Source organism: Canis lupus, chromosome 20 (assembly GCF_003254725.2).
Source record: "Canis lupus dingo isolate Sandy chromosome 20, ASM325472v2, whole genome shotgun sequence".
Lineage (NCBI taxonomy): Eukaryota > Metazoa > Chordata > Mammalia > Carnivora > Canidae > Canis > Canis lupus.
The window spans coordinates 33101932-33122407 of NC_064262.1; the positions used below are offsets into that span (position 1 = coordinate 33101932).

General features: G+C 40.3%; 1 protein-coding gene and 1 pseudogene across 1 annotated transcript; both read right to left on the bottom strand.

Annotated features, from left to right (window-relative positions):
* Positions 1–4599: 4599 nt before the first annotated feature.
* On the bottom strand, positions 4600–5627 carry LOC112665956 (proline-rich protein 13-like; annotated as a pseudogene).
* A 6953-nt stretch (positions 5628–12580) lies between these two features.
* Positions 12581–18768, bottom strand: PDE12 (phosphodiesterase 12). The gene is made up of 3 exons (XM_025456283.3): positions 17325–18768; positions 15918–15996; positions 12581–15366 (listed from the first exon to the last, which is right to left on the bottom strand). Exons 1-3 carry the CDS (start codon positions 18651–18653, stop codon positions 14924–14926), a joined length of 1851 nt encoding a protein of 616 aa, XP_025312068.3. The 5' UTR covers positions 18654–18768; the 3' UTR covers positions 12581–14923.
* Positions 18769–20476: the final 1708 nt, after the last annotated feature.

The window sequence follows — 20476 nt, forward strand, 5'->3', positions numbered from 1 at the left end:
TCCAGTGGGTTCACTGTTACCATAATTAAATTACCACTGTATTAATTTTAAAAACTGAAGTAAGTCCAGAATGCTTTCACAGACTCTGAAAAAGGAGTAAAGAGAACCCATGTAATCTTATTCGTGATGTAAAGCAAGTCTTACTATCAATGATGGAAATGACTGCACTAAGAAACTATAAAATTGCCTAATTTTCACCAAGTGGGTTAGATTTGCAAGATTATCTTTGTTTTATTTTAAGGAAAAAATTAACTTGGTAACTTGGCATGTTTTTTACCCCAAGAAATTACTTTTTGGGGGTCCCTGGGTGGCTCAATTAAGCTTCTGCCTTTCAGGTCATGATCCCAGAGTCCTAGGATGGGGAAGGGGTACATGCCAGACTCCCTGCTCAGTCAGGAGTCTTTTTTTCCCCTCTGCCCCACCCCCTCTCATGCTTCCTCTTGCATGCACGCCCTATCAGGGGAGGGGTCAGCTGGTAGGGCTGAGGGCACCTAGTGGTGTCGGGGCACACACCATATGGTGTCAAGTAAGTAAATAAAACCTTAAAAAAATTACATAATAGATTTTAAAGGCAAATTGAGAAATTCTCCCCCCCCTTAAAAAAAATAAGTTCTTTGGGAAAAAGTATAAGAGATAACCCCAATAATGCCTTTCCCTGTGTTTTAACATTCTTTGCAAACAATGTGAACTTAGAAAATCACTATCACTGTTCTAACTTACATGCTCAGAACTCTTAGGAAATACTTGACACCATCAAGATTCAATGCTTACTGTTCACCAAAAAAAAAAAAAAATGCTTACTGTTCACATAAATATTAACCTTAGTGTTGTCAATCAATAAGAGGCCTCTGTGACCTCCCCTATTATACAGAACAGTTGATTATATCCCTAGATGAAAAAGTATTCTGACAAATAATTGTTAAGTATGTCACTAGAGAAACTGAAGAATAATTGTGGTTCTCTTAAAGGCTGATGAGCAGCAGCATTGGAGTTGAGGATAGATGCATTATCTGTTTTCTGTCCCTCGAACCATAGCTTTTTTGAGGGCGGAGCGGGCATAATACACCCATTGTTTTTTGTCATTGAGTTGCTTTCCTGTGATGTAGTATCTTGGTATTTTGCTACAGGTTTGTGTTTACATGATTTTTCCCCCCTCATCTTACGTATTCTTTTTTTTTTTTAACATTTTATTTATTCATGAGAAGACACAGAGAGAGGCAGAGAGACAGGCAGAGGGAGAAGCAGGCTCCATGCAGGGAGCCCGATGTGGGACTTGACTCTGGGTCTCCAGGGTCATGCCCTGGGCTGAAGGCAGGCACTCCATCGCTGAGCCACCCAGGTGTCCCAATCTTACGTATTCTTAATTGAAAATACAAATAAAATGTTTTAATTTTCCAGAGTATTCATGTCTTGTTCATTGAGATGTCCAGTTTTCTTTAGCATATGTACAAAATCTCATATAGTAATAATCACTTTCAGATCATTTATTGGAGTGAGACTTTTTTTTTTCTTTTTTTTTTTTTTAGGAGTGCCTGAGTGGCACAGTCGATAAACCATCCGACTCTTGGTCTTGGTTCTGGTCATGATCTCAGGTTGTGAGATCAAGCCCTGCATCAGGCTCTGCCCTCAGCGTGGAGTCGCCTTGGGTTTCTCTCTTCCTCTGCTCCCCCCAGCTCTCTCTCAAATGAATAAAATCTTTAAGAAATAATATTTTAACTAATCTCTACACCTGACATGGGGCTTGAACTCCTAGCCCTGAGATTAAGAGTCATCTGTTCTATCTACTGAGCCAGTCAGTTGCCACTGGGGTCAGACTTTGATTATTTCAAAGTCCATGAAATCTATAGGGATGTCCCCTCTTTCTGATATTAGTAATTTGTGTCCTTTTTTTTCTTAGTCTGGCTAGAGGCTTATCCATTTTACCTTTTCAGAGAATCAGCTTTTGGTTTGATTGATTTTCTCTCTTGAATTCTTTTTTTTTTTCATTGATACCTGCTGATTTTTATTCTACTTTTGATTTAATTGGCTCTTAGTTTTCTAGTTTCCTAAGGTGGAAGCTTAGATGATTGATTTTAGGTTTTTTCTAATGTATGAATTAAATTTTCTGCTAAGCCCTTCTTTACCTCCCACAAATTTTGATGTTTTTATTTTATTGTAGTTCAAAATATATTTTAAATCCTCTAAGATTTCTTCTTTGACTCATGCATTATTTAAAGTGTGCAAAGTAGGGATTTTCCAGCTGTTTTTTTGGTTTTTATTTCTTGTAGGGATTTTCCAGCTGTTTTTTTGTTTTTCATTTCTTGTATAATTTCATTATGGCCTGAATGCAGACACCAAAATTTCTATTTTAAATTTGTTCAGGTGTATTTTATAGCCACAAAAGTCTTGGTGAATGTTCCATGTGAGCTTGAAAAGAATGTGTATTCTACTGGAATATTGATGAAGTAATAATCTATAGATGTCAATTAAATCCATTAGATTGTTCGTGTTGGTTTCAGCTACTTTCTTACTGATTTTCTGCTTACTGGATCAGTCACAGAGACATCTTGGACTCAGATTTCTCCTTAATTCTGTCAGTTTTTGTCTCACCTTATATAGTTTGACACTGTTAGGTGTATACATGTTAACAATTGTCCTGTAGAACTGACCCCTTTATCATTTATCTTTATCCTGACAATTTTCCTTGTTTTGAAGTCTATCTGAAGTTAATATAGTTATTTCTGCTTTCTTTTGATGAGTGTTAGCCTGGGGTATCTTCATTTACTTTTTTTCTTTTTTGAGACTTTGTTTTAGAGCAATTTTAGATTTACAGGAAAGTTGACAAAAGAATATAGCCTGTACCCCCATGCATGTACACCCCCCCCCTACTAACATTCTCCATCAGAGTGGTACATGTTTCATCTGATGAACCTATATTGACATAGAATCACCCCAAATCCAAGTTTACATCAGGGTTTATTCTTGGTGGTGTACTTTTTTGGGATTTGGATAAATGTAAAATATGTATCCATTGTTACAGTATATAGAGTATTTTTACTTCCTTAGACATTCTCTGTGTTCCATCTCTTCATCCCTCCCTCACTCCCAACTCCTAGCAGCCACTGATCATTCTATAACCTCTGTGGTTTTGCCTTTTTCATATTATATGGTTGGAATACAAGATGTAGCCTTTTCAGATTGGCTTCTTTTACTTAATACGCATTTAAGTTTCTTCCATGTCTTTTCATAGTTTAATAGTTTCTATACCATAGCTTATCTATCTCCTGTAGGACTCAGTAGGCTGAGCCCGAGTTTTGGCAGTTATGAATAAAACTGCTACAAACACTGTGTGCACAGACTTCTATGGGTATTTAACTCCTATGGGTAAGAACCAAGAGGCATGATTGTCAGATTGTACGTACAAGTGTGTTTAGTCTTTTAAGAAACCACCATACCTCTTGGTGTCTCCACCAGTAATGTATGGGAGCTCCTGTTGCTGCAGTTCCATCCTGACCAGCATTTGGTGTCAGTATTCCAGATTGGACCATTCTAATAAATGTGTAGTGGTATCTCATTTTAATTTCGGTTTCCTTGATGACATAAAATGTGGCACATCTTTTCATTCGCTTATTTGCCATCTCTATATCTTTGGTGAGGTTGAGATCTATGGCCCATTTCTTTGGTTGGGTTTGCTCATTGGATTTTAAGAGTTCTTTGTCTATTTTGAATATAGTCCTTTATCAGATGTGTCTTTTGCAAGCATTTTTTTCCACTCTGGTTTGTCTTCTCATACTCTTGATAACTTATAACCTATGTATGTCTTTATTTTACACTTAAAGTGGGCTTCTTGTAGGCAACATATATTTGGTCTTGTTTTTGGATCTACCTGACAATCTGTATGATAATCGGTACATTTAGATAATTGGCCTTGCAGTGATTATTGACCTACCTGGATTAATATCTATCATATTTGTGATTTTTCTAATGGTTGCCCTTGTTCTTTGTTTACAGTTTTGCCTTCCTATTTTTGCCTTCCACTTTTTTTTTTCTGCCTTTTTAGTGGGGTTTTAATTGAGCTTTTTTTTTTAAGATTTTATTTCTTCATGAGGGAGAGAGAAGCAGAGATACAGGCAGAGGGAGAAGCAGTATATGTCTTCTCATCTCAGTTATACTTTTTTTATTAAAAAAAAAAACCACCTTTTTTTAGTGGGTGCCCTAGATTTTGTGATATATATCTACAACTATTCCAAGTCCACCTTCAAATAATAATAATATGTTTTTCATGGGTAGTGTGGAGTACCTTACAACAAAATAATCATCATTCTTCCTTCCAATCCTTCACATTATTGCAGTCACTTATTTCACTTATACATAAGCACATAAATAAACATACATAGTCAAACACAGTGCTGCTGTTGTTCTTTTGAACAGACTTGTCTCTTAGATCAATTAATCAAAGATTTTTTTTAATACGTTCACTTACTCCTTTGATACTGTTTCTCTATATAAATCAAGATTCTGACGTATCATTTTCTTCCTCTTATCTAAAGAGTTTAACATGTCTTGCAAGGACAGTTCTACTGGCAACAAATTCCCTCAATTTTTTTTTTCCAGGAAAAAAAAAAAAAAGCTTTATTTGGGCTGAGAGCTGGAGAATGAGAAGGCCCTGAGCCAGCCTACTGAGCTAAGAAGTGAGATTAGATTCCAAACCGGCAGGTAGAGCTTATGAACCAAATGGACTCCACCTCCCAGCAGGCTTACAGTTAGTACAATCAATAGAGGCTGGTGGGAAATCTATTTGCCACTAAATCACCAAAGTATGCCAGCCACCATTACAAAACGGCAGTTTCTTTTCTTCTATAATTAAATTTCCACAACCCCTCCCAACTACAAGTATTACAAAAGAAAGTTAAAAAAAAAAATCTCATTTTACAGATCTTAAACTCATCTTCAGCATTTAACTCAAAGGTCTCATCAGCCTCAAAAAAATAATTCTGCTAAGCTCATCAGCTAAAAGGTCTTTCCAAGTAGTTAGAAGATGGTCTTTGCTAGCCTATGGCAATTCTTTGGCCCATTTTCCCTAGCCAGTTAGGGCTGAACAGCAGAGTAAGGCTCAGAGTGGGGGGTGAGGGAGAAGGGGCACAAGGGCTAATTTTCCCCCGTACAAGATGCCATTTGAAGCTTGATGGGAGAGCAGAACTGGAGAGGCTTGAGGGAAGGCTCCAGACCCTGTATTCAGTCAGAGTCACTGCTGGAAGAGGAGGAGGAGGAGGAGGAGGAATGCTTGCCATGCTTGTGGTGTTTGTGCGTCTTTTTATGAGCTTTCTTCATTTTCTTCCGCATCTTCTTGTCCATCACCATTCCCGGTCCTCCCATGCCAGGTGCCAGGAACAGGTGGTGGGTAGGGAGGTGGGTAGGGACCCGTGGGTTGGCATCCAGGGTACCCTGGTGGTGGCGCAGGTTAAGGGGGCCTGCGGGGGGTGGGGGGGAGCTGGATTCCCCTGGGGAGCCCCTGGGGGAGTTGGATAGGGGCCCGGGGGGTAGGCGGGATTCGCAGGTGGCGGATGGGCAGGATTGGCACCTCCAGGGTACCCGACGTTAGGGGGATATGGATGCGGCCCTGGCTGTCTGGCATTGGGATTTCACATGTTCGGGGCTTCCCTGCAGCCTTTACACCAGCTTCCGGGCTGGACTCATCCTCGGCTCTCAGTTCTCAATTTTTGTTTTGAAAGTCTGTTTCTCCCTCACTTTTGAAAGAATTTTGCAGAGTGCTGAATTTTAGGTTTGGTGGGTTTTTTTTCTTCAACATTTTAAATATTTCACTCCACTCTTCTTGCTTGCATGGTTTCAAGTCAGATGTAGCTCTTATGAGGTGTTTTCTTTTTCTTCTGTCTTCTCTTAGGATTTTTTCATCTTTTTCAGTAGTTTGAAAACAATAGGTATAGATGTAGGGTTTGGGGCATTTCTCCTGCTTGGTGTTATCTGCATTTCCTGGATATGTGGTTTAGCACCTGCCATTAGGTTGAAATTCTCAGTCTTTATTGTTTCCAATATTTATTTGTCTTCGTTATTCCCATTGTGTGTATGTTATACCTTTTGTTGTTGTCCCACAGTTCTTGGGTATTATTTTTCTGTTTTGGTTTTTGACCCCTTCTCCAGTCTTTTTCCCCCCTTCCTTTGCTTTTTAAGTTTTGGAGGTTTCTGTTGCAATATCCTTACTCTCAAGAGATTCTTTCCTTAGCCATATCTAGTCTATTAACTAACCCGCCAAAGGCATTCTTCATTTGTCACAATTTTTTTTAATCTCTGGCATTTACTTTTGATTTTCTTAGAATTCATCTCTGCTAACATTGCCTATCTGCTCTTTATATTGTCTTCTTTATCCATCAGAGCCCTTACCATATTACAGTTTTAAATTCCCAGTCCAATAATTCTATCATCCCTGCCTCATCTGAGTCTGGTTCCAATGCCTGCTCTCTCATCAAACTGGTTTTTGCTATGTATGTATGTATGTATGTATGTATGTATGTATGTATTTTTAATCTGTTTATCTAAGTATATGTTTATTAAGTTCACTCTAAGCCCAAAATGGGGCTTAACTCATGACCCTGGGATCAAGAGTCACATGCTCTACCGACTGAGCCAGCCAGACACCCCTGTATTTTGCCTTTTAGTGTTTGTCTTTCTTTCTTTCTTTCTTTCTTTCTTTCTTTCTTTCTTTCTTTCTTTCTTTCTTTCTTTCTTTCTTTCTTTCTTTCTTCTTCCTTCCTTCCTTCTCTTCCTTCCTTCCTTCCTTCCTTCCTTCCTTCCTTCCTTCCTTCCTTCCTTCCTTCCTTCCTTCTTTGTCATTGCTGATGAAAAAGTAAAAGGAACATGATGTACAGGTAAAAGGAACTGCTACAAATAGGCCTTCAGTAATGTCATAGGTGTGGGAGTAGGGGAAACTTTTTATAGTCTTAGGATTAGGTCTCAGTATTTTACTGAGACTCATGTCTCAGTACTGAACTATAAACTTCACATGTACTTCTCAATTTTTTTTTCTCCCCCTTAGGTGGGATAGGATGCCTAAAGTGGGCTGGAGTTAAGTATTTCCCTCCCCCATCCGCCGCACCCAGGTCAGTTAGGCTCTGATAAAACCCTCGTATGAGTTAGGTCCTGGTTACTTTTTTGAGAGCAGGCCTTGCTAAAAACAGGGTGCTCTGGCATATTTCTAAGTCATTTCTTTCCCCTTCCTTTACTGGAAGCATGAAATTTTTCTTCAATATTCACAGTGAGAAGCTGGTAGAGGTCCAGGAGGTAAAACTCACAAATGTGTGGGGGCCTTTGGAGTTCTACTCGGTTGGCCATACCGAGTCTCTAGCAATTCCTCAGTTACGGTTCAAGTGTCCCTACCCTGGCACTGATTCCCACAGAGATTTTTGTTCTGCAGGTTGTGATTCTCTGTATTCATCTGTTGGGCTCCAATCTGGGGGGCACCAGTTTGCCCTGTGACATTTCTCTTATGGACCTAAGAAAAGTTGATTTTTCAGTGTGTTTGGTTTTTGACATCTCATTCGGACAGAGTGGCAACTTCCAAGCTTACTTACATGCATACTGGACCAGAAACGAGGAAGTTTCATCTAGCACATCTGGTTTCTGGTCCAGCATTCATGTAAGCTAGATGAAACTTCCTTAAATGTAGAAGTTCTCACTCTTGGTATTGAGGTAAAAGTGACTTTTGACTTATCATTAGAAACAAGTGCTTGTTGGTAGCATGTTGGATGTTTCAATAATGTAAATGTTAACTAATATTTACTAACTTTGGTAGAATTTATATGAAAACTTAGATTGAGTTATAAAGAGCAAATAGTTGGTATATCTGTCAAATACATTATCTGAAGATCTGGTATAGGGAGAAAGTAATGATTCAGAGAAAGAATCTGATTACCTATTCAGATGGTTGAATTCTGAGAAAATGACTAGAAATAATCTACTACCAGCCTTTTCCCAAGATCAGTAGAGTTAGTGTTGAGATAGTATTGGCGCAACAAAATTTTTTCCCAAATGACATTTATTTATGTTGCCAGCTTAGTTATTTTTAGGAAAACCATAGGAATGAAATAATAGTCTTAATGTGTAATATCATTCAGACAATCTAGGTATTTTACATTAAAGGCAACTTAATATAAACATGGAGTTGATCAGGACTTGGTTCTAAAATTTACTCCTGAGAATTAAGCCCAGCATATTCTTAAATTTCTTCTTCTAGCATATATGTCATGACAGTGTATTCAGTGTGCCTAACTTAAAGGAAGTTACCATTACTGGAAGGTTACTTGGCTACTTATGTTTCTGTCTTACAAATATCCCTTTATCCCTATTTCCGCAAGCCAGGTAAAAAAAGTTTAAGTGGTTACATTCTAGCAACAAAAGTTCTGAGAAATCAATAGCAAAAGTAATAATCTGGATTCAGGTAAAGAATACTTAAGGTAGGGATGCCTGGGTGGCTCAGTCAGGTAAGCTTCCGACTCTTGATTTTGGCTCAGGTCATGGTCTGAAGGCTGTGAGATGGATCCCTGACTCAGGCTCCATGCTGGACAGAGAGCCTGCTTAAAATTCTCTCGCCCTCTCACCCTCTCCTTCCCCGAGCCCTCCCTCTCTTAAAAAAAAATTTAATTAAGGCAGCTGTACTAGTTAGTAGACACTTGAGAGGTACTTTGTGTTTTAAAAAGCAGTGGAGGGGCAGCCTAGGTGACTCAGCGGTTTAGCGCCGCCTTCAGCCCAGGGCCTGATCCTGGAGACCCGGATGGAGTCCCACGTCAGGCTCCCTGCATGGAGCCTGCTTCTCCTTCTGCCTGTGTCTCTGCCTCTCTCTCTCTCTCATGAATAAATAAAGTTTTAAAATAAAATAAAAAGCAGTGGAGTCAGGTGTCTTCCTGACCTTGTCAGAGCTTTCCAATTGTTTTCATGGTGTACTTTCAATTCTATTGGGCATTTAAGCATTCAGCTGGTGTTTGGGGACTAGTTGGTGTTTGGGGACTTAGCACTGCCATCTGCAGGCAGGAAGTTGGCTCTCAGGAACTGACCAATTCTTTGGTGGCAGTGGCTCTTTCTTGGGGGCTGGGTTGAGTGCCATTCAAGTAACAGATGTATATATCACAGACTGCACAGTTTATCCCCTGCCTTGTCTTGAAGAGGTGAGGAATGATGATTTTTGAAAGGAAAGGGAGGGAAGGGTTGCCCAACAAAAAGGCAATGCAATTTTTAAAATGGGCTCCAAAGATATACAAATGGCCAATAAGCACATAAAAAATGCTCAACATCATTAGCCATCAGGTAAATGAAAATCAAAACCACAGTAAGATGCCACTTTAAGATAGTTGTAATAAAAAACAACAACAAAAAAAGGTGTTGTTAGGATGTGGAGAAATTGGAACCCCCATACATTGCCAGTGGGAATGCAAAATTGTGCAACTACTTTGGGTAACAGCCTGGCAGTTCCTCAAAAGATTAATTTCCATATGATCCAGCAATTCCATTCCTAGATACATGCCCAAGAGAAATGAAAACATGTACACTCAAAAACATGTACACTCAAAAACTTGTATACAAATGTACAGCATTATCCAGAGAGGCCAAAAAGTGGAAGTAATCCCAATATCCATGTGTTATCAACTGATAAATGGATAAATTAAATGTGGTATGTCCATACAATGGAATATTATCATAAAAAGGAATGAAGTATTGATACTACAACATGGAAGAACCTTAGCAGCATACTAAGTGAAATAGGCTGGTCACAAAAGCTGGTCATAATTGTATGATTCCATATATATGAAATGTCCAAAATAGGCAAATCCATAGAGGCAAAAAGTAGGTAAGTGGTTGGGAAGAGCTGAGAAGAAGGGGGAGTGGGGAGTGGCTGGTAATGAGTATGGGTTTGTTTCTGATGACAATTTTTGATGATTTCACATGCAGTGACAAAAACTCTTAGAGCAAAAAAAATAAAGATCAATTTTAGATTGAAGAACCAAAGAATTGTGAGATTCTTTCCTTTAGGATGAAGAAAAATGACACAAGCCAGACTGCAAAAAGGCAGATTTTTTTTAAAGGGATGTAATAAAAGGACATGAAAGAGGTAATATAATTCAATTACTTAGAATACTTAAAAATTCTACAGCTTCAGCAGAAATACTTTTCTTTGGTTTAAGATATTCAGAACACTACACTTAACCCAGCTTTTCTGAGAAAGGCCAGCTTTATTTCTAAATGCTTTCATCTCTAGATACAGCATTTCTCCAAACTATTCTACAGGGAAAATAGAGATTAAATGTAATACTCTTTTAAAAGTGTATTGTTCATCCAATATAAGAATGCCAAATGAAGCCTTCCAATTGCCTACTGAACCATTTTCAGTTTCAAGAACGGAAATAAGAGGAAACCAAAAATGTAAACTAGGAATACTTCAAATACAGTAAGAAGATGAATAGCAACAATCTAGGATAACAGCATTAAAATGAGTTACTGGGCCAAATGGATTGCATTATATAAACTCTTTGACATAAAATTTACATGAAACAGAAAATGGAAATGAGTGATTGTTTTTAGTGAAGTTTCTCAAGGAAATTGAAGATTATGAGTAACAACCTAAGTCTGACAACATGAACATGGATTTTAACAGCTGAGAGAGCTTGTTATAGAAGCATGAATCCAGCTGGTAGGTTATATTGAAGGTGGCATCAGGAGTTGAACTAAAAGATTTAGCATTTTTTAAAAAAAAGATTTTATTTATTCATGAGAGACAGAGAGAGAGAGAGGCAGAGACAGGCAGAGGGAGAAGCGGGCTCCACCCACGAAGTCCGATGTGGGACTCCATCCCGGGACTCCAGCTGGGATCATGCCCTGAGCCGAAGGCAGACACTCAATCACTGAGCCACCCAGGCTACCCTAGACCCACATTTTTAAAGTGACCTTTTTTTGTTTGTTTCTTTAGGCTATTTAAACTTTCTAATTATTTACACTCCAGGACTTTTGTAAATTTTCCCCCCCAAATCTCTTCCAAAGAAGCAATGAGACTGACCTTTGCAATTTGACAAGCTTGTAAGATTAAGTAGGATTTGCTGAAGATGAGCTCTCTGGAAAAAATAGGAGTTGGGTAATCCATTGTCAATAATCTAGTTCATGACTGCAATAAAGATAAAAATGTATTGGTAGAGGACCACACTCACTTGGATGACTATAATCCAAAACACGTGAAGATATGGAGAAACGTACTCTTACATCACTGGTGGGAATGTAAAATGGTGTAGCCACTGTGGAAAACATTTTGGCAGTTTCTCGAAACATATATAACCAAAATAGTTGAAAACAGGTGCCCAAACTTGTACATGAATGTTCGTAGGAGCATTATTCATAAGTCAAAATGTGGAAACAACCCAAACGTCCATTTGGATAAACAAATGAATAGAATATATTCAGCCATACAAAGGAATGAAGTACTGGTACTTAAAACATGGAAGTTTTTAAAACATTAAGGTAATTAAAGGCAAGCCAGTCTCAAAAGGCTGAAATATCCAAAATAAATCCATTGAGGCAGAAAGCACATTAGTAGTTGCCAGTGTCTGGAGGGGAGGAGGAAATAAGGCATGGCTACTTAATGGGTCAGAATTCTTTTTGGGGTGATGCAAATGTTTTGGAAATAGGGATAATGGTTGCCCAAGGCTGTCAATGTACTAAATGCACTGGAATCGTACGGTTAATTTTATGTGAATTTCACTATAATTTAAAAAATGTTTTGGTGTTATCTCAAAAGTCCTATTGTTCTCAAGTTAGTGCTAAAAAACCACCCAATATGGCTCTAGTACCTTCAATGCTAAAGCATGTGCTTTCTCATGAAGTAGGACCACATAATTTGATTACCCAGATCAGTTAAACATCTTAAAATTGTTTCGTTCCCTAAATGAAATCTAGGTGTTTCCTTCTAGTACTAGAGTAAAATACGAAAACTTTCAAAATATTTAAATGTTTTTGAATTATGATTAGAGAATTAGTATTGGCTATAATTTAAGAGGAAAGATTTTCCCTATTTGTGTTGTCATGTGGATTTTATGATAAACTAGTAATGCAGATCTTTAACTTGCATTAAGAGGGATTTTGGTTTCCCCTCAAACCAGGTTGTAAAGAAACTCTGCCTGTTTCGCAGTTAGAGAATAGGAAATCTAATGGTGTCACCCTCCACCAGGAAGATCTTCCTATGATGTTCTTTGGACCCTCTCCCTTGTACTGTTTCTCAGATACATCTCCAAACTGAAACCACCACACCATTCTGATAATCAGGCCTAGTTCTCTCAGAAAAGTCACCACCCACTGAAATACTTGGAAATTTGAATTTTGATATTCAGAATTTTAAAGAACATCACCTTACAGCCAGAAATGATTTTTTTGCTAATAATTTATGAACTACCAGAGCATGCCTGCAGTGGATACTGTTGAAGAGTTCATTTAACAGGACAGTGTTCTATATAATAGCCTTTTAAAATCAATAACATGACATTTTGCAACGTTAATTCCTAAGGCAAAAACTTGTGACATCATAAAATGGGTTCACCAGAGAAAGAGGTCCTACACTTTCCACACTTTATTAAATGCATTTAAAAATCCAAATGTAAAAGAAAAATTCAATCACAAAGATGGCTTTAAGCACATAAACATTTCCGAATAACATTTCATTCTAACTCAGGAATACAAGGTAATTCTGGTATCCTATTTGTTCAATTTTCTTAGTGTTCCCCACCTTTGGACTCCAATTATACTAATATTTCTGTATACTGGAGATATGATCAGAGTATATGGCAAATCACAATATCCTACATTGTACTATTCTGAAATGCTGGTATATAATCTGATCATACTGTTTAGTCAGTAAATGTAAAATTTAAAGATTCAGGACATGGAATGCTTAATGTGAGTAGTTCTTCTGACCAGAGTTCAATCTAATTAGCCATAGTGCTAATACAGAATCCGAAGGTTTTCCTTATGGGTATAAGTATGTTACACTTTCTTCTTTCAAAATGTTTCTCAATTTTTTACTTTTACAAACCTTGTTTTTTCTCAAGTTATTTTAAGGTCCTGTCAACATGTCTGAAAGCAGACCAAAAACACATTTTAAAAAGAAAGTATGTATTTTGCAAAAGAATCAAGATTCTGGCTTTAATATATTCATGTATTTGCAAACTGCTGTTAAATAAAATGCTCTCAAAAACGTTATTTAGGAAGGCACAATTCGGTAGCATCAATTTTTCATTTATAGCTTTTTCTAAATAAGATCCCAAGAAACTGCCACTTTAATTTTTCCCTTCCAATATTTTAAGTACTTCAAGGTTCAAACTGAACTGTAAGTAAGACTCATTTTCTTTTTCTTTCTTTATTTATGATAGTCACACAGAGAGAGAGGGAGAGGCAGAGACACAGGTAGAGGGAGAAGCAGGCCCCGTGCACCGGGAGCCCGCTGTGGGATTCGATCCCGGGTCTCCAGGATCGCGCCCTGGGCCAAAGGCAGGCGCCAAACCGCTGCGCCACCCAGGGATCCCTAAAACTCATTTTCAAACTTGCTAAGAGTTAACAATACATTGGATAGGGAACGGAATATGAAATACAGCCTACTTTATCAAAAAGACAAAAGTTGTTATGGTATTGGGTTTAGAGATTAGTAAAGAATTTGGGACAAATTCTCATGACTGGAAAATCAGAACTCTTCTTCATGTAGATGGGCTTTTAATATCTAAGCTATAGAAACTAAATGCAGAAATATGAGATGAAACTAAATGCAGAAATATGAGATATTATAGTTATCCTGAACATCAAAAAGTAACAGCTAAATTATGGTAATAATTGAGTTAGAAGAGCCGTTACCACCCTAGGCTAGAAACTAATCAGTAAAACTGTAATTTCTAATGTTAAAGTTTGGCTTCATATTTAAATTCTTTTTACAGTATATAAATTATATATACAATATTTTCCTATAACCCAAATTATAATGCTCAAGTCTATGAAAAAGTTTATTTCAGAAATGCTCAAAAGCCCCACAACTTTCTCCTTTTTATAAAAACCAACAATTTCAAAAATACTTCCAACATAGAAATGCTCAGTGGTTCACCCAAAATGTCAAGCCCCATCAGTAGGCAGTTTCACATAAAGTAATCTATTATGCTGTCCTCTGGAATATCATATAGTCAAATACCCTATTGATTTATGAACATTTTTCATGGGCAAGATTAAAGAAAATGGGATCAAGTTGATTATGTTGCTATTTACTTTGAATACTAAATTGTGCTTCCATCCTAAAAGTTCAAATGAGCTACAGTTAAAGAATACAAATGTCCATTTGTACCATACACTAAAGAGTAAAATCCTAAAAATAACAATGAAAATGGCTTATGAAAAAGTAAAGATGAGAAGCAGTAACAATTGGTGATGGCATATTTTAATTGTTAAAGCTCTAAAGTTGCATTAAATTGCTAACCAAGTTGAGGTAGAGGTAGACTCTAATGTTACTCCTTTCAATGTGTTAGACACTGGCTTCTCACTTTAACCTGTATGCATTTCCCCCTAATTATATAAACATGATTTGATTCGAAATGTTATGATAGAAAAATTAAAGGATCATTCAAATTTTTACAAAATTCTGAATTCCTAGCTAAAAAAAAAAGGTACTTATAAAAATGTACATAATTCAATGTTCTTCCTGGGAATTATAAATATATTTGTTTTTCCTTCAAACACAGGAAAAAAAGGAAAAGTGGAAAAACTGCAAATATTATCAACAGTCGTGTGATGAAGACACTGGAACTAGAATAACATTTTGCCTTGGTGTCGGTCTAGTTTTCCTCTTTGAAGGGTACACATAGTTTTGATTCATATTAAATTCCTATTAAAGCAGACTTAAATTACATTACATTAAACAAATCTATTTCCATTTTAAATCACATACAAGTGCTATGTGATCAGAGGGGTGGGAAACACTAGGTAAGGCCTGATGGGTGGTAACTTCTTCATGACTAGGTAACGGAATCACCTGTTCCACTTCTAGAGCATTTAAGTCAATGAAAATGTAATCCAGGCATCCATGAAAACCACCAACATAATTTGTGTAAGCAGGTTCCCCACAAGCACTTTTCAGTTTGAAGAAATGGGAAAGGGACATATTGCACCGTTCCTCCTCCCCATTGGAAGCCCAGTCTTCGTGATCCTCTGGAATGCTGCCATTGACAACAAAATGATACATTCCTGTCGATGGGGTGCTATTAAAGTCTCCACAAAATATAACTGGTATGCCAGGATACAGGTCACATGAGACATGTCGAATGTGAGCCAAGGCTACTGCCATTTGAATGAGACGAATGTACCCACCTGTGAATACAGAAAACACTAATGTTAAGAACTTTTAAATGACCAGTTACCATGATATATAGCATATCTATAAGTCGCTAAAAGAGTAGATATTAAGTTATAACAAGGGATGGCTGGGTGGCTCAGTGGTTCAGCGGCTGCCTTCGCCTCAGGGCTTGATCCTGGAGTGCCAGGATCGAGTCCCATACTGGGCTTCCTGCATGGAGCCTGCTTCTCCCTCTGCCTGTGTCTCTGCCTCTCTGTCTCACATGAATAAATAAAATCTTTTAAGAAAAAAAAGTTATCACAAGGAAAAAGTTATTTTTTTTGGCTCTATGAGGTGATGGATATTTAACTAAACTTATGGCAATCATTTTGCAATATATGTAAATCATTATGCTGTACCTATATTTAAACCTATAGGATGCAGTTATGACAATTGTCACCCAATGAGGTACAATTAATTATACCTCAAAAAAAAAAAAAACTGAAAAAAGATGTGAGTAAACAACCTTATTGACCTTAAGTTACCCATGTTTTTTACGTCACTTGTGAAAACCACTAAAACCTACCTTTTGGATGCCAGTAGAGATGGGTATTAGCAACACATAGCCTTTTAGAAGAGTCCTTTGTAGACTGAAGAACAGAAACCTAAAATAAGCAAAGTGCCAAGAATTCAGTTGTTAACTGTCAATCTCCTGAATATTTTTAAAAAATCTAAGCCTATATGATGAACCAACATTTCATAACCTACCCTGACTGGAAAGTATGATCACAATTATGAAATTTAACTTTTGCAAGAAGTTTTAGGATGCACATGAATATAGGATTCAGCATACCATGTTTAAATAACTGTCCAATATATACAGCTTTGGAGCTAGACCCACCTAGATGGAATACCTATTTACAGCAGTGTCACATGGAGAGAGACTTTCTTCCTTAAGTCAGCTTGGTCACTGGTTAAAGGCACTATCATCCACCTCAAGGGGGACTGTTGTATTGATTCAACTGAAATGAGCTTACACAGGTGAATGAAACACACTGGGTGCTCAAAAAAAAAAAAGAAAAAAAAGAAAGTAGCTACTCAAATCTTACTATGAACAAAACCAGTTATCTGAAAACTCTGGACAAATATAAAAATAACATGTTTTTAAAACCTAAGGCAGCTTATGTATTGCCTGGGTGGTTCAGTTAAGTGTCTGCCCTTGGCTCAGGTCATGCTCCTGGGGTCCTGAGATCCAGCCCACCACCCTCTGACTCCACTCAGCAAGGAGCCTGCTTCTCCCTTTCCCTCTGCTGCTCCCCTTGCTTGTTTGTGCTCTGTCAAACAAGGAAAATCTTTAATAAAAACCAAGGAGGCCGGGTGGGTCAGTGGTTTAGCACCGCCTTCAGCCCAGGGCGTGATCCTGGAGGCCCGGGATGGGCACCCACATCCAGCTCCCTGCATGGAGCCTGCTTCTCCTTCTGCCTGTGTCTCTGCCCCTCTGTGTCTCTCATGGATAAATAAATAAAAATCTAAAAAAACACAAAACAAATGGAAAGATCTCATTAAAACAAAACAAAAATAAACAAACAAAAACCCAAGGCAGCTTAACACCCTGGTCAGTGATGATAAAATATATAATTAACTGGGTAAAAATCCTTGCCCTCCACTTGTGTGGATAAGTAAACTTAGCCATCTGCTTTAAAATATGTCAGCACAGTGCTTGGCAAGTAGTAAGAAATTACTAGTTATTACTATATTCTTGTATTCAGCATGTGTCTCTCCCAATAGACTAAACACCATGAAGGTCTCTTGTTAAAAGCAATCTGCAGAGTGCCTGGAACACTAAAAGTGCTCAGTATTTGCTCAAAGAATGAATGAAAGCTAACTTTTGTGCTGAAGACACAAGAGCAAACACCCTTCAGTAAAATCTGAAGGGTCTTTCAGGGCCCTAAAAACCCACCGGTCTGTAAAGACCATGGCAGAGGTACTTCACCTGGAGGACAGACGATCTCTGGAGCACTCTCTCCTGCGCAGATGGGTACACCACTAGCTTCTCCAGCAGTTCTTTGTGAAGTGGGTCGGACTCCAGGGCTTCATGGAAAGAAATGTCATGCTGGCTGAGAAGACTGAATTTGGTTTTTCGGTAGAAAGTAGCCAGGCCTTCGTGCTGCTTGATTCTAAACACGCCTTCCAGTCCGAAGGCCTCGAGGGCCGGCACCAAGCTGTCCGTAAACACGTTGCGATCAACCTCTTGCAAACAGATGAGGTCAGCGTTGTAGCCGGTGAGCTCCTTCTGGATAAGGTTCTGACGGTAGTCGAGCTCCAGAGCATAAGGGGCACAGTACGGGTACAGGACGCTCCTCGAAAACTCAGTCTGGGCGTACGTGTCGGCCAGGAGGTTGTACGAGACCGTGCGGATTAGAGAGTTGTCCGTCACCTTCTTGGTGTAGAGATGCCGGTGGTCAAAGGTGCAGGTGCCAGGCCCAGCCTCCACGGGACACACGCTTTCCAACTCCCTGCTTGGCCCCAAGCGCTGCCCATTGCCTGGGGTGCAATGAAGCTTGAGTCGTAGACCGATGTCCGCATTGGACGGCGTGTAGACGCGCTCGTTGACACCCGTCTCCGTCCAACTAGGAGAGGGTGAAGAGGGAGACAATGACGAGGGGCCCCCGCCCTCAGGCTCTGCCGCTCCGGGTTTGGCTTCCTTGTACCAGCGGAAGAGGGAGCTGGCGGGGTCCCCAAATTCGAGGCTGAGCTTGGGGCATACCGGGAAGCCGGCCATGATGTAGCGTGGCAACTGCAGCTCGGTGAAGGCCGGCGGGTTGCGCTCCACCTTGTACTTGACATCGCCGATCTGCAGCACCGCACCGTCCTGCCAGGCGTCCACGTTGAGCACATCCTCCGCCACTGCCTCCTCCCGGTAGTACAGCTTCACCACCGGCTCGCAGGCCGCGGCCGGCTCGGGCCCGGGCCCCGGCCCCGGCCCCGCACAGGCCACGCCGCCACTTGCATTTGGCCGGTTCTTCCGGCTCTTCTTGGCGGCAGCCGCCTTGGCGTGGCCTTTGAGGGCGTTGGTTGCGATGCGGCTGAGGGCCCGACCCAGAGGCTCGCTCTGGTCGCGCTGCATGTTCTTGTGGCTGCCGTCGGCCAGCGCGAACGACAGGCTTAGCTTAGGCTCCGAGGGCACGCAACGCACTACAGCGCGCTCCATGGCGCCCGCCGCCGTCTCCGTCGCCGCCGCCGCCGCCTCGGCCCGAGTGTGCCGCTCCACCGCCGTGCGGACCCCACGAAGCGCGGCGCGGGAGCCTGGGAGCCTCCACATGAACCTGGTAGCCTGGCGGCCGCCAAGCGTCACATAAAGACTGAGAAGGTGCAGCCTCCGGCTCGGAGATCCATTCAGTCCTGCAACTTCCGGTTGGGGCGGGGAGAGTGCCGGATGCTCCTGCTCTGCACTTTCGCCAGGCCGGTTTATCTACTCCTTTTTCCTCCCCCCTCCGTAAGCCACGCCTGTCTTTAATCCCTCCCAGTTTAATCTTTATCTTAGAATCCAGCCATAAAGCGTGGAAAATCAAGAAACTATAGCGGTGCCAGAGGGAAATATTAGATTTACTGTTTTGTTTTTTTTTTAATCGAAAGTGCAGTTATAGGACTGAAGGAGAGGCGCGCCAAGCCGGAAGTCGCTGGGGCGTTGTCAAGGGTTCCGCTTCCCGCGGGAAGGAGGCTCCTTCTGTGGAGTCCAGCCGCCTGCCTCGTCCTCGAGCCCCCGGACGCTAAGCTGCGCGAGGGCGTGGAGAGCTCCTCCGGGATTGCTCGCCTGGCCGCGGCCGTGGGAAGCGTTGCCCAGCTCCTCTCCACAGCGGTCTCACTGCTGCTCGTCTCTTCCGAGGTGTGGGTGCGTTCGCCTCAGGCTGACCCAAGCGCAGACCCAGGGAGGCCCTCTTTGTGGTACTTCGTAACCACGAGCGTTATCCAAGAACGACCCTGTAGGGAGCGGAGACGTCTTGTGTGGTTACAAGGTGATTAAGTTCCCTGCTCAAGGTCACCCAGACGAGGCCGGAGACTGAGAACGGCCAGTAAGAGGAAATGAGAAGTGTAGCTTCACTGGGCAGCAAATGAAGAAAGTATTTCAAGAGTGATTTTTGTGTTGCATAGAATGAATAATCGGTGATTAACTGAAAAAACAAAACAAAACAACAACAAAAAAACAATACAACCTTGAAGATTCAAAGACAAATTGAGAAATCACTTCTGCCCGTAAATGATCTATTTGTATCCACTGTTACCTTATCCTACAACTAGAATGCTTTTCTGGCATTCTAGCATGAATGATTTTATATTTATTCATGAGGGACGCAGAGAGAGAGAGAGGCAGAGACACAGGCAGATGGAGAAGCAGGCTCCACGCAGGGAGCCCAACGTGGGACTCGATCCTGGGACTCCAGGGTCACGCCCTGGGCTGAAGGGAGACGCTAAACCGCTGAGCCACCCAGGGATCCCTGAAAACAGGCATTTTGAACTGTGTTCTAAAAGAATGAATTTTGCAATTACTTGAAATTTGTATTTCTGTCCTCCACTCCTCCCACCTACCAAATATTTAATACAGCGACTGGGTACTGATAGTGTATATGCAGTTCGAGGCTACAATATTAGATATAAAAGTCATTGCTTTGTATCAACTGACTAACCTAGGAAGAAAGAAAATAAGTCTTGGTAGTCCAGTTGATAGTACTTCATTTAGCAAATAGGAGTTTTGAAATGGCATTTTTTCTTATCCACAGCATTTTCCTTCATGCAGCCTTGCAGAACTCAAAATTTTTTTTTTTTTTAGAACTCAATCTTAACTCAGCCTATATAAAGATAGAAGTCCTACCAGAAAAATGTGAGTTTCCTTCAATCAAACCGATCTCATTTAACAATTAGTCTTTTTTTTTTTTTAAGATTTTATTTATTTATTCATAGACATAGAGAAAGAGAGGCAGAGACACAGGGAGAGGGAGAAGCAGGCTCCATGCACCAGGAGCCCGACGTGGGATTCGATCCCGGGTCTCCAGGATCACGCCCTGGGCCCAAGGCAGGCGCCAAACTGCTGCGCCACCCAGGGATCCCAGCAGTCTTCATCATAGTTTTGAGACAGTGCCTATACGT